General features: G+C 49.9%; 2 protein-coding genes across 5 annotated transcripts; both read left to right on the forward strand.

Annotated features, from left to right (window-relative positions):
- The first annotated feature begins 1,059 nt into the window (after positions 1 to 1,059).
- Usf1 (upstream transcription factor 1) lies at positions 1,060 to 8,997 on the forward strand. Of its 4 annotated transcripts, none has more exons than XM_021156072.3 (10): positions 1,060 to 1,203; positions 4,372 to 4,464; positions 5,559 to 5,608; positions 5,767 to 5,882; positions 6,188 to 6,289; positions 7,075 to 7,270; positions 7,494 to 7,581; positions 7,730 to 7,788; positions 7,898 to 8,121; positions 8,269 to 8,997. In XM_021156072.3, the coding sequence occupies exons 2-10, from the start codon at positions 4,457 to 4,459 to the stop codon at positions 8,356 to 8,358; spliced, it is 933 nt and encodes a 310-aa protein (XP_021011731.1). In that variant the 5' UTR covers positions 1,060 to 1,203; positions 4,372 to 4,456; the 3' UTR covers positions 8,359 to 8,997. The 4 variants fall into 4 exon arrangements, with proteins under 4 accessions (XP_021011731.1, XP_021011747.1, XP_021011739.1 ...); XM_021156088.3 differs by having other exon boundaries at positions 5,767 to 5,851; XM_021156080.3 differs by lacking the exon at positions 1,060 to 1,203 and adding an exon at positions 1,379 to 1,641.
- Positions 8,998 to 9,199: 202 nt separating this feature from the next.
- Positions 9,200 to 10,619, forward strand: Tstd1 (thiosulfate sulfurtransferase like domain containing 1). Its single transcript, XM_021171853.3, has 4 exons — positions 9,200 to 9,375; positions 9,592 to 9,714; positions 10,205 to 10,367; positions 10,458 to 10,619. The coding sequence occupies exons 1-4, from the start codon at positions 9,312 to 9,314 to the stop codon at positions 10,507 to 10,509; spliced, it is 402 nt and encodes a 133-aa protein (XP_021027512.1). The 5' UTR covers positions 9,200 to 9,311; the 3' UTR covers positions 10,510 to 10,619.
- The last annotated feature ends 2,817 nt before the right edge of the window (positions 10,620 to 13,436 follow it).

The raw sequence follows: 13,436 nt of genomic DNA on the forward strand, positions 1-13,436 counted from the left end.
TTTTTACATTTAAACAGTGTATGTACTTTGTCTTATTAAAGTCTTGGGTGAATGGTATCACATTCCAATGTTGCCAAAATGTATATATCTTGTTTTTTTCTTATTTAAATATTCTTCCTCAGTTGTCATGGGAACCTGTAGCTAGAAAGTAGAACTGGGTTCATGGTGGTCAAGAAATGAGGAAGAGAAACCTGTACTTACATAATGTTCATCTTATGCCAGGAATTGGGCCAGATTTGTGTGCATAAAAACTTTGCTCTTGAATTTATTTAATCCACTTATTTTGGTGAAGTTGGTATTGGTATTTCCGTTTTACAGTGAAATTGAGCTGTAGTTAAGTAAAAATGCCCATCAAAGATCTCAGAGTTAAGAAGTGGCAGTTTCTAGGTGTGGTGGCACGTCTTTAATCCTAGCACTTGGGGGTGGGGAGATCTATGTGTATTCGAGTCCAGCATAGTTTATGTAGGACTACATAGAAATGCCCTATCGCAAAAAAAAAAAAGTGTCAGTTCAGAGTCTGAATAGCTTCAGAATCTGAATTCTAGTTATTATACTTCACTATTCCAAAATCATTCTGGGTACACCCAGAATGAGGACAATGGTAATCAAAATCGTCCCCACACGTATTTAAGAGCCTGAGGAAAAGCTATGAGGTCTTTGGAATATTGCTGACGCTAATACAAAGGTATATACCCAGGTCCACGTACACTCAGAAATGTCCCAAAGTCCACTTGGAACCCCTCAAAGTGATGCCCTAATCCAAGATGGCGTCCCACATTGCCCTTATGAAAGATGGCGCCTAAGAATGCCGTTTCTCCCTCTACTTCCTTTTACTGGAAGTAAAAGGGCTCCGCCTACCACAAAGATGGAAGTGCAATCTAGTCGGTTTTTTTTTTTCCTGGTTCTTGCCGAAAACAAAGGCCTCTAGCGAGGTCCCCAAGGATACCGTCTGTTTCCCTTCGGCGCCTGCGACCACTCACGTACCCACATCCGCTCTAACGGGCATCAGGTTTGAAGCGAGCGGAAGTGCGGCAGCTCGGGAGGCCGTCCGTCGGCTGGGCGGGTCGAGGGCACACTTCCGCCCCTCACCAATATGGCCGCAGGCTGGGACTGCGCATGAGCAGCTGTCTATGGAGAGACCTAGATCCAAAGACAGAGAAGGCTGCCGGGGGAAATCGGCGACTGAAGAAGCGGCCTGGCCCGGTGAGTGCGTCGGAGCCGGCCGGAGTCCGGACGCCGGTGGATCAGCATGGCGGGGCACCTTTGCTTTGGCTGGCGTTTCCCAGGCCAGGCCACGCCTGGGCACGGAGCCTTTGTTTTGGGGGAGGGGGCCGTGCCCGGCTCTTTCTCTCCTCTGCTTTGTGGGCCGAGCTCGCTCCCCGCCCCGGAGTGCACACGTCCCAGCCGCCTGCGGTGGGTGTCCAGCTGCGAGCCGCAGGCCCGGGAAGGTCCCCGGCGTCCTTTCCCCGTCTCCTCCGCGGAGCAGCTGGGGCGCAGGCGAGCGGGGCTGGTGCCGGCGGAGTCACCGCGCGGGCTGCGGGGCTGCGGGGCTGCGGGGCTCGCGCCTGCCGGGTGCTCAGGTCCCCAAGCGCCTACTACTAGTCGGTGGGCCTGCAGGGAGATCCGTCGTTCTCGGGCAAGGTCCGGGCGCCTGAAGTCTTTGGGAACTTGATCTGGTTTTTGTGGGTGGGTGGGGGGTGTTTTGTTTTTTAAATTTCTGCCTTTGCGTCTGTGCTTGGTGAGGACGTTTGCTGGGCTCTCTTTTTGAGCATGCAAAACCACAACATCCTAGGCTGATTTCCGTGTCACGTATTATTAATGCTCAGGATGCTTCCGGATGTACAACCAAGGTTTGAGTAAGGAGCCTACCGCCGTTTCTGGGTAGTCTCAGAAGTTGCGCTGACAGCTGTTGGCTATACGGTTGTCTCCTGCGCCTTGCTGTCTCTTTCATTGCCTCCTCCTGCAGGCCGTGCCACGAGCTTCAGAGGAGCTCTTCCTCCTGTTTGAGGATGGAGACCCCCTAGGTGGTCCGTACATCCGGACGCTGCCTCCCTTTGCAGCCTTACTTTCTACGGACAGTTTCACTTTCAGTTCCCTTTTGTTGTTATTGTTAACGTTCTTCTTTGCACACGGTCTTTCCAAGGCGCATTATCCGCTAAACTAAGGTTTTTCTTTGATTAGAAAGGTTTGGAAGATCTTGCGGGTATCGCGTTTAAAAAAATCTTGTCCTTTCTTGTTGAGATTATTTTATTGCTTTGTCCTATGCAGCTGTTTCTTTCTGGTGGCATCTGTCTGTACAGTTCTTTGTTTTTTTCCCATTCTCTGGCTGGTTGTCAAAAGTCCTAAGGCAGGAACATTGTAGATGGATTCCTCCCCCATTGTCTTTTCTCCTGCAGAACCCTGAGCCTGGAGGTTTTCTTCCCCCCCACCCCTCCTCCTGAGGCTTAGTTGATTTGGAGTTGTCATGGCAACATTTTAGCAACTGTGTTGCTCTACAGGAAGCCTCGCTGAATAAAATAAAGAAGCCTTGAACATGATGCACTTGGGCACTGGTGTTTGTAACAGATGCTGTAAATCTGGACTCTCTCAAAACAAGAGCCCGGACAGCGGAGTGGTACCCAAGAGCCCCGACAGCGGAGTGGTACCCAAGAGCCAAACCTGGGTTTTATGCTTAGTGATGGTTTCCCAATAGCAAAAAAGGTTTCAGTTTTTCCCTTCTTAGATTTGAGGACTGGAATTTGTTTCTTGTTATTCTTATTTGATTTTGAAACAGGACCTCTCTATATACATAGCCTTGGCTGTCCTGGAACTCACTCTGTAGACCAGGCTAGCATTGAACTCAGAGATCTGCCTGCCTCTGCCTTCTTAGTGCTGGGATCAAAGGCTGGCACCGCCCCCTCCCAGCTTCAGATTTCTTTTCGTACAGTTTGTGTTGGAGAAGCTGGAAGAAGAATCAGGGAGTGTGGGGGTGGGGTGGGGGGGTGGGGTGTTAGTTACTGGTTTTGATAGTGGTGGTCTAAACTTTGCCCTAGCTATTCCTGTGAAGCTGCTGACATAGAGTATAATAGATTTAGTAACAATCCATGGTAGCTTCAGCAATGCACCCCAGACATTGTTTCTCAGTCTTCTAGGTTGATTATCTCCCCCCCCCCCCCCCCCGCCCCCAGGAGTTGGAATGAAAATGGAGGAGCAGCTGGGTGGTGGTGACCCATGCCTTTAATCCTAGCACGAGGTGTGCAGAAGCAGGCAGGATCTCTGAGAGTTCAGAGGCCAGCCTGGCCTACAGAGTGAGTTCCTGGATGGCCGGGCTACAAGAGAAACCCTGTCTCAGAAAGAGAGAAGCGGGATTTGGGGGGGGGGGGCGGGGCGGCGCGAGGAAGGAAGAGAGAAAAGTTTTGGTGTGTGTGTGCACATGCATGTGTGTGGTGGGCTGGACACCTGTGATAAACAGCTTTCGCAAGTTAGTTTTTGCCTCTTTTAGGGGAGGAGGTTGGTTTTTTGTTTTGTTTTTTGAGATATGGATTCTCTATGTTGCCCTGGCCATCCTAGAACTCTGTAGCCATGGCTGGCCTTGAACTCAGAGATCCATGTGCCTGTCTCCCAAGTGCTTGAATCAGGCGCTGCCACCACGCCCTGCTTGCTGAGCCCTCCTAGCTTTTCTTTTGGTCAGAGGAGAGCCGAAGGGGGTCTGTTGTTGTCTTTCCCTGTTGCTGGAGACTGTGGCAGACACCACGCTTGTAGAGCTTGTAGAGATTCTCTCCGCTCCAGCTCTCCATCAGGCGCCCTGTGATTACACATGCTCTTAATGCTGCCTCCCTCTCTTCTGTAGGTTTTAGGATTCAGGTGTTAGACTTTCATTCCGAGTGAGACTTTTATTGCGAGTGCTCTTTGAGCCAATCTCCCAGTTTTGTTTTATTTTAATTTGAGACAAGTTCTTTTGTAGCCCAGCCTAGCGTTAACACTAGCTTTGCACCCAAGGATGGCCTTGAACTCCTAAATCTTTTGCCCCTACCTCCTAAGTATTGGTATTACAGGCATGAGCAAGCACGCCTGGTTCTTTTCCTCCTCAACCTCGCACCGTTCGTGTCTCCTTCCCCTGAGTGTTAGGATCCCAGGAGTAAGCCACCGTGTCCCTTGTCCTGTCTCCTTCCCCTGAGTGTTAGGGTCCCAGGAGTAAGCCACCGTGTCCCTTGAAGAGTTGCTTCTTCAGTCACTGCACACTAGCCCATGCCATCAGAATTGGGGGAGTTGACTGTCCTTTGCAAATGATTGGTTTATCTTCCTGGCTGTGTCCTCTTGGAACCTAGGTTCTAGAACCTGGAAAGCTGTTCAGTTGCCTGGCCTCACTGCAAACTCTGTGGTTTCCACCAGGACTTAGCATTCAGGCCTTTGAGTTGGGAGATACGAAGTCCTCCGAAAAAAGACCGGTGCCTCGGATGAGCCCCCTCACAGAGAGATGAAGGGGTAAGTGAAGAGGGATGTCTGGGCAGAAGAGGGGTGGCCTGGAGAATGCAGCATTAATGCAGAATGACTAAGAACATTAGATTCGGGGAGATCTGGGTTCAGGTACCCAGCTCCAGCACTCACCAGCTCTGTGATTTGGTTTCCCTATCTATAAAACTGTAGCGCTATTCACTGTTATTAGCATCAAGATGGTATGCTGGGGGGGGGGGTGGATGCCTTTAATCTCTGCGCTCAGGAGACAGAGGCAGTCTTACCTCTGGATCCAAGGTTAGCCTGCTCCACACAAGTTCCAGGACAGCCAGAGCTACCCAGAGAAAAACACTTTCTTTCTTTCTTTCTTTCTTTCTTTCTTTCTTTCTTTCTTTCTTTCTTTCAAAAAGATGTAGAAATGGTTCTTTTTTGCTTTGTTTTGTTTGTTTGTTTGTTTGTTTGTTTATTATATGTAAGTACACTGTAGCTGTCTTGAGACACTCCAGAAGAGGGCATTTATTTATTTATTTATTTATTTATTTATTTATTTATTATATGTAAGTACACTGTAGTTGTCTTGAGACACTCCAGAAGAGAGCATCAGATTTTGTTATGGATGGTTGTGAGCCACCATATGGTTGCTGGCATTTGAACTTGGGACCTTTGGAAGAGCAGTCGGTGCTCTTAACCACTGAGCCATCTCGCCAGCTCCAACACTTTCTTGAAAAACAAAACCAAACCAACCAATCAACAAACAAAAAAGCGCTTATAGCCTGGTGTCTATGTGCATGGTAGATACTTAGTTATTACTTTTTAAATTTATTTTGTTTTATTTTTTTGAGACAGAATAATATTTACATAGTCCCGGGTCTATCGTAGTCCTGGCTGCCCTGGAACTCACTCTGTCGACCAGGCTGGCTTCAAACTCACAGATATCCACCTGCCTGTCTCCTGAGTGCCAGGTTTAAAGGAATGTGCCACCTTGAGCCAGCAGTAATACTGTCATGGTCTAACCTAGCCTAACATCTGTTGTGGATGCCAGTGAGTTTGGGAACCATGCTACTAGGTCAGTGAACGTCTCACGTCTTCCGTTTGTTTCTTGTTTTTTGTTTCACCACAAATAGGCAGCAGAAAACAGCTGAAACCGAAGAGGGGACAGTGCAGATTCAGGAAGGTGAATGTTGACAGTCAAGACTTACAGCTCATCTCATCCTCGCCTCCCCCTCTTCAGATGATGGTCCATCTCCTACATACCGTGCGTCTTAAACGCCATGCAAGTAGGACAGGGAGAAGGTAGCTGACTTCTAGATCTTTCTTTGCCTCTTGCTCTAGGCGCAGTGGCTACTGGAGAGGACCCAACCACCGTGGCCATCGCCAGCATCCAGTCAGCCGCCACCTTCCCTGACCCCAACGTCAAGTACGTCTTCCGAACTGAGAATGGGGGCCAGGTAAGGGAGGGGCCAGGTGGCTGCAGATGCCGCCTGGGGTTGGGGTTAGGGGAGGGGCATGAACATGTTTTGGGGAGCTGTGGCTTGGAGGAGATGAAGCTGTGTACTATTGGGGTGATCATTGGAAGCTTCGAGATTGGTGTGAGGCTGGATATGCTAAACCCTGGGGGTGGGGGCGGAAGGGACAAGGGACAGTTGCTGGGTCTCTCTGAAAGACTCGTGGGACTTTATATGTACAAATACAAGAGGCTGTTCTGAGAGGGTCTGTGATTCTAGACACTTACTCTTCTCTTCCCTGCTTCCAGGTGATGTACAGGGTGATCCAGGTGTCTGAGGGGCAGCTGGATGGCCAGACAGAGGGCTCTGGCGCCATCAGTGGTTACCCTGCCACTCAGTCTATGACCCAGGTACTGGGGGAGAGACTGTGAGAGGACTAGAGAGTTTTTAGCAATAAATGGGGAGCCAGCAGGAAGGAGGGGTAGAATTGGGGACAGTGGGGTGCATCTCAGGCCACTTTAACCCAAAGCACCAGGTCCAGATGTGTTCAACCTTCTGTCATTGAGACATTACCCTGTCATCCTAACGAGAATCTGGAAAGGTGGCTCAGCACTTTTTTTTTTTTTTTAAAAAGAATTATTTATTTATTTATTTATTATATGTAAGTACACTGTAGCTGTCTTCAGACACTCCAGAAGAGCGAGTCAGATCTCATTACGGATGGTTGTGAGCCACCATGTGGTTGCTGGGATTTGAACTCCAGACCTTCAGAAGAGCAGTCGGGTGCTCTTACCCACTGAGCCATCTCACCAGCCCGTGGCTCAGCACTTAAGAGCACTTCTTGCTCTTACAGAGGACCTGAGTTCAGTTCCCAACAACTGCACAGTGGCTTGTAACCATCTGGTTTCAGGGGATCAAGTGTCCTTCTCTGACCTCCATAGGTGCCCCCCCCCACACACACACACCATATACATACATTCAAGATGTGTACAACTCATACACATAAAAATCTTGAATACTTGAAGTTAAAAAAAAAGCACCTCATATTTTAAGAAACTTCAGTTAAGCGTTAGGTTGCTTTTGAGCTATCTTTGGCCACATGGCGTTCTGCTACTCCCGTAGAGCCTTGAAGGGAGATAGAGTGGGAATGAGTCCCCACTGACTGAACTCTGCCCGCTCTCATTTCCCTCCTCAGGCAGTGATCCAAGGAGCTTTCACCAGTGACGATGCCGTTGACACGGAGGGAGCAGCTGCTGAGACACATTATACATATTTCCCTAGCACCGCAGTGGGAGATGGGTCAGGGGGTACCACATCTGGGAGTACAACAGCTGTTGTTACCACCCAGGGCTCAGAGGCACTACTGGGGCAGGCAACCCCGCCCAGCACAGGTGAGACTGTTGCACAAGGATGGTAGCCTGAGGGGCTAGGCTGTGGGATGTGGCTGGGGGCGCTGGGCTTTAGCACGTGACTTTCAGTAATTATTCCAATCAGAACACTGGTGTGTCTGGGCTGCTTTACGAACTGGTGGGAGCATGTTCTCAAAAAGGTCCCAAGGTCTAGGTGAGGTTCCTAGGCCCGGATCCTGATAAAACCTACCTCATGTCGTCACAGGTCAATTCTTTGTGATGATGTCACCACAAGAAGTATTGCAGGGAGGGAGCCAGCGATCAATTGCCCCCAGGACCCACCCTTATTCCCCGTGAGTGACCTTATCTGTTGTTAAGAGTGGTTTCAGTGCCTGCCAAACCTTCTGTAATTCCTCACCCTAAACACTGGTCTTGGTTTCGTTTGCTTCTTTGCCTTTTCCTTGGTCTGGCCGCCACCCTGGACTTGGACTCTATTATCAGGAAGTCAGAGGCTCCCAGGACAACTCGAGATGAGAAACGGAGGGCTCAACATAATGAAGGTAGGTGGCATCCAGGTGTGAAGCCAGGAACAGCCTAAGTAGATTGGGGAACTGCAGCGTGAGGAGGGGAAGGCTGGCGGATCACTCTGTCCTTCGCTCTGCCCCACAGTGGAGCGCCGCCGCCGGGACAAGATCAACAACTGGATTGTACAGCTGTCCAAAATCATCCCAGACTGCTCTATGGAGAGCACCAAGTCTGGCCAGAGTAAAGGTGGAATCCTGTCCAAAGCCTGTGATTATATCCAGGAGCTGCGGCAGAGCAACCACCGGCTGTCTGAAGAGCTGCAGGGATTAGATCAGTTGCAGCTGGACAACGATGTGCTCCGGCAACAGGTCAGACCAACTCCAGGATGGCCCCTTTAGCAGTTTGGAGTCCCTGGAAAACGCTTGCCATGGTCCCTCTCGGCTGTGGCTGTGGGGCTGAGTTCATGGCTTAGCAGTGTCAGTCTTGTTTTTCCTCATCATTTCCTCTCTGTGCAGGTGGAAGATCTCAAGAACAAGAACCTGCTCCTGCGAGCTCAGCTACGGCACCACGGACTCGAGGTCGTCATCAAGAATGACAGCAACTAACTCTGGGGACTCAGGGGCTTTGGGCCGAGGACTGTAGACGGCCCAGGAGCAACAGGCTAACCCCATGCCCCTCTCCTTCACTGCCTCCTCTGGCATGGGACTCGGGGGAGTTTGGCAAGTGTGTTTTTGAACTGAGGCCCTGTGGCGTGGCAGTCTGCAGTGAGTGGTGTGAAACAAACAGTGTGGACGTGCACTGACAGCCTGGCCTGCTCCCTCCGTGCAGTCCCCGGGCACGCAGTCCCCGGGCCTGGTGCGCCTTCGGCACACTGCATGTGCTGTCTCCTTGGTGGACACTGGACACTGAATCTGGGCTTGCCGTGTGCTCGCTTGGAGTGCCTGAGAGAGGGTCTGCGGGCCTAGTGCTTCCACTGGCTCTTCCTTTCTCTGGAGCAGAAGTTAAGATGTGTACCTGAGTACTCTGGGGAGCAGGCTTACTCAAGAGGTGGGAAAGGATGCTAGCTGGCTGCTATCCCAGGAGTAGTAGGGGGCCCAGTGAGCAGCTGAGGCCGCTACAGAAGGCTCTGGAGCCAGGGAGAACTGTAGGCAGGGGCGGGTTCACTGAGAGCCTTCCCTGTTCCAGGGATGGGTCTTTTTATTTTTCCTTTTTTTTTTTTTTAAAGATAAAATTGTTTAGAGCCACGGTTGTCTGTCTGTCTTCCTTTTTGGGGCCCTGGGGGAAGGGAGAGTGCATATTACTCTTTGACCGGTAAGGGCTGGGTCAACCTTTGAGTGGGGTGCTGCTGTTCCTATACTCATTACCCAGAGTCCTGGTGCCTGTGCCAAACCTGGGTGAAATTTCCGGCCTAACCTGGGCAGTCTATAAAGGTTTCAACTGTGAGCGAGTATTACAGGTATCACCAACTGGTGCTATTGGATCTGTGTGTGTATACTCCAGGGGCCATGCCCTTGCTTCCGGTTCCGGTCTCTGGTTGGGCTCTGGGAGGGTGAGGGAGATGCTTCGGCTTGCAGTTCTGCGTCACCCTCACACAAGTGCTGCTGCAGGAACCATGGCTGGAGGTACCTGAGAACCCCCGGGATGTGAGGCTGAGGATGCTGGTCCCCTGGGAAGGGCTGTTTGTGGAGAGAGGAGAATGAGGTGTGGCTGCGGGTCTCAAACAGCTCCACTGGGCTGGGAAGCTGCCGCCGGGGGCGTGGGGGGTCGGGTAGGGGTGTAGCAGCCACAAGTGTCTTGTGGTCCCGCGGCCCTCAAGACTTTCATGCCCTCTTCCCCAGTGCCTACAGTCTCCTTCTCTGAGCTCCGTTCACTCGTAGCCTCAGGCAGGGCCAGGCTCTTCGACGTTCGATCTGCAGAGGAGGCAGCAGCTGGTACCATTCCTGGGGCACTCAACATCCCTGGTATAAGATTTCCCTTGTTGGCAAAGGAACAGTCCATGGTGGTCTTAACTAAAGGAGCCTCATTTAGTATGCCGTGGGGATGGTGCTGCTAGACATAGGGCCTTATATTTGCTTAAGCCAGCCCTCAGGTTCCCTAGAGAAAGGCTAAATGGAGATAGGCTGGCAGCGGAACTAGCTTATCCAGTTTGAGGGGATAGCAGGTGGCCAGAGGGGCAGATCCCCATCTGAATGCCGACTTCCCTGAAGCTGGATGCTTTAATCCACCTATCCTCCACTGCCTGCTTAAGTCTCAGCAAGTGGCAGTGTTTGCTGGCCTGACTTTGCACTGGTACGCCCGTTCCTTGTCTTTGAGGATGGCGTGGGGTGGGGGCAGCCAACATATGTTATTCGGACAGTCTATGCAAATTTGCCTGCCGTCAGGATTCAGCTCTTTTAGCCCCACCTTGTGAACCTCGGTGTACCCCAGGCTTTCCGTTTTGTCCCCTCTCAGTGTCTGAATTGGAAATCGCCTTCAACATGGACCCAACTGCTTTTCAGACTCTGTACCGTGCTGAGAAGCCAAAGCTAGAAGACAAGAATCTTATTTTCTTCTGTCAGATGGGCAGGCGGGGTCTCCAGGCCACACAACTGGCACAAGGTCTTGGCTACACAGGGTATGACAAGCAGAAGGCTTGCTAGCTGGGAGCTGCCCTGGGACTGCCTCCTGGACCGGTCCTTCTCTCAACACTTCTTTTTCTCCACAGGGCTCGGAACTATGCTGGGGCCTATAAGGAGTGGCTGGAGAAACAGGGCTAGATAAAAGGCTCACCAGTTGGTGGCTGTTCTCAGACCACCTTGCTGGGCTAGGCAAATCCTTGTAGCGCTTCACACACGAAAAACTCAAATAAAAAGTGCACTTAATGAAGTATGAGATGTATTTAATTTGTCACGTGGACAAAAAAAAATGGTTCTAGTATTAATCTAGTGCTGTTTATCTCACGATCTTTTTCCATTCCTCTGGTCCCTACCACCCAATTAAAGCAGTCCCCTGAATAACTCAACCTGACTTTGAACAGCAGTTTCCAGCCCAGAATGCACATCAAATAATTACCTAATAGTCTTAAAAAAAAAAAATCTTGGAGCTAGGTTGTGGGGCAGAGGACTGTGCTGCCAGACTGAAAACCTGGTAAGGTTGAATGGATTCAGGAACCAGGTTCCTGCACTGGAACCCATGACCAGGACACCCCATTGAGAGGACTGTGACAATCACACAGTCAGGTGTAACAACACCTAAAGTCTTCCCGCATGCAGATGAGGCATTCTTTTTTATTTTTTTAGATTTATTTATTTATTTATTATATATAAGTACACTGTAGCTGTCTTCAGACACTCCAGAAGAGGGCATCAGATTTCGTTACGGATGGTTGTGAGTCACCATGTGGTTGCTGGGATTTGAACTCGGGACCTTCAGAAGAGCAATCGGCGCTCTTAACCACTGAGCCATCTCGCCAGCCCGAGGCATTCTTAACATCTTAGACCAAGCCAATGGGAAGCATCTGCCTCTAGATTCCAACCCACCCCAAATGTTTACAAGGTCCTATCTATCCACAAGGCATAGAGTGCATGAGGTATTTCACCAAAGGTCAGTCTGAGAATGCCTGTCTGACTGAACTGTAACACTCCGGGGAAGAGCTTTCTCTCCCGAAGCTTTTGTTGCTGGTCCTCAACTTGGCCCAAGGAGCCTGATGTGCTAGGCTGACCACAGCCACTTCCTGCTCCTTGGTCCCCAGCTGCCCCCTGTGTCTCACCGCCCTCTTTTTCATTTTTCAAGACAGGGCTTCTCTGTGTAGCCCTGGCTGTCCTGGAACTCACTCTGTAGACCAGGCTGTCCTCGAACTCAGAAATTCGCCTCCCTCTGCCTCCCAAGTGCTGGGATTAAAGGCAAGTGCCACCACCGCCCAGCTCAAGCTGTAACTCTTTGGCCACTCTGGCTAAGCCAGAGCCCCAGATCCCATTGTGCAGAGGCAGTGGTACCAGCATTACTTTAGGTTCTAATCTGGCCTGGGCTACATTGTGAATTCTGGGCTAGCCTAGGTACCGGGTAAGTTCTATGCAGCCATGGCAATAAAGCAAAACCCCTGTATCAAAAGGGGAAACAAACAAACCAACCAATAAAACCAACAAACCACTGTGCTTGATGGCCCATGATTTTAGGTACAGCACTTGGAGGCAGAGGCAGTTGAATGTGAGTTTGAGGCCAGCTTGGTCTACATGGTGAGTTCTAGGCCAGCCTGGGCTACATTGTTAGAGGAAAAAAAAATCAGAAAATGAACAAAAAACTCCCCTACCTATGCACTGGTGAGATGGGCCAACAAGTAAAGGCAAGTGCTGCCAAGCTTTATGACCTGAATTCAATCCTTAGGACCTACAAGGTGGAAAGACAGACTAACTCAACAGATGAAGTGGAAACGAATAATTCTTTGGAAAGATGTTTTGCAGGGGCACACAGGTGAAAGGATGTCTTGCTAAAGCAAACACATGAAAGAATGTTTTCCTGAAGCAGACATAGGTGAGAGTATGTTTGGCTATAGCAAACACATGAAAGGATGCTTGATAAAGGAGTATAACTATGACCCCATGGACAGTGAGAGACAAGCACTGAGCCTCGGTTTGCTCTGCCTCGCTGTTCTTCGCTAAAGACACCCATGTATTGGTTTGCCTTACATAGCGTTGTTGAGCTCAACTTGTGATAACTGACATTGAGAGAAACTCACTCCGGTGCAGCTTGCTGATTCTGCAGCCTTGCCTCAGGCCAGTTGGGGAGCATGGCAGTTTCTGCTGAATTGAGCTGCAGCTGCCTGGTGTCTGCTTGCTGAAAGGACTGGACTGTAACTTCGGGCTCCTGCCTGGTGTCTGCAGCTGCTGAATCATATCTGGTGTTTGTTCTGGGACTGAGCTGCTGCCCCAGAAGATCGAGCTCACCCCAAAGAACTATTGCTGAGCAGGTCCACTTCCCCCACATCCTAATAACTTTCCTCCTCCACTACCTCTGCTGGGTGGTGGCCTAGAGGGGAGATTGAACCCTTATTAAAAGTAGGTTACAAAAAAATTTATGCCTACTTACAGGTTGTCCTCTGACCTCATGTATGCAGCATATGCTCATATACAACACACACAAAATAAATAGTATGTATTTTTATAAAACCACATTCCTTGGGGTTAGAGAGATCGTTCAGCAATTAAGAGTACTGAGCATTGTCTGTTCTTCCAGAAGACCTAGGTTCGATTCCCAGCACCCACAAGGGAACTTAGGACCATCTGTCACTTCAGTTCCACTTCCATGGGACCTGATACTCGCCTCTGGTCTCCTCAGTCACACATTCACTGGTGCGCTTGTGCACACACACACACACACACACAAACACAAATAGAATAAAATTAAAAGTTTAAAATTTTATTCCTTTAGCTAGAATTGCAGGCTGGCTCAGTAATCTAACTTTCTGACTTTTCAAGGGCTTGAAACAATGTTATCAGACAGGTCCTCGGGTCCTGTTTTTACTTTTTTTTTTTTTTTCTCCTTACTTCCTTCTCTGCCTCCAGCTTTGGGCAGCAGCCAGCAGCCCTCTTGCATCATCAGCCCCACCATCTACATTCTGTAAGGGTTTTCAGCTTCAGTCACTGTCCCAGCTCACTTTCTCCTGGGCTTCTGGAGTTTAGCCAGACACTGATGCTTTTAGTTTTTG

Source organism: Mus caroli, unplaced genomic scaffold, assembly GCF_978045245.1.
Source record: "Mus caroli unplaced genomic scaffold, Mus_caroli_1 scaffold_1, whole genome shotgun sequence".
In the NCBI taxonomy this organism is placed as follows: domain Eukaryota; kingdom Metazoa; phylum Chordata; class Mammalia; order Rodentia; family Muridae; genus Mus; species Mus caroli.

What these genes read in the sequence shown, in the direction of transcription:
- Usf1 (XM_021156072.3), top strand. An exon ending in GAACTGAGAATGGGGGCCAG is followed by an intron (nt 5,883 to 6,187) that starts GTAAGGGAGGGG and finishes CCCTGCTTCCAG; the next exon opens with GTGATGTACAGGGTGATCCA. An exon ending in GAGGGCTCAACATAATGAAG is followed by an intron (nt 7,789 to 7,897) that starts GTAGGTGGCATC and finishes TCTGCCCCACAG; the next exon opens with TGGAGCGCCGCCGCCGGGAC.
- Tstd1 (XM_021171853.3), top strand. Translation starts at nt 9,312, where the DNA reads ATGCTTCGGCTTGCAGTTCTGCGTCACCCTCACACAAGTGCTGCTGCA. An exon ending in TGGGGCACTCAACATCCCTG is followed by an intron (nt 9,715 to 10,204) that starts GTATAAGATTTC and finishes GTCCCCTCTCAG; the next exon opens with TGTCTGAATTGGAAATCGCC. An exon ending in CAAGGTCTTGGCTACACAGG is followed by an intron (nt 10,368 to 10,457) that starts GTATGACAAGCA and finishes TTTTCTCCACAG; the next exon opens with GGCTCGGAACTATGCTGGGG.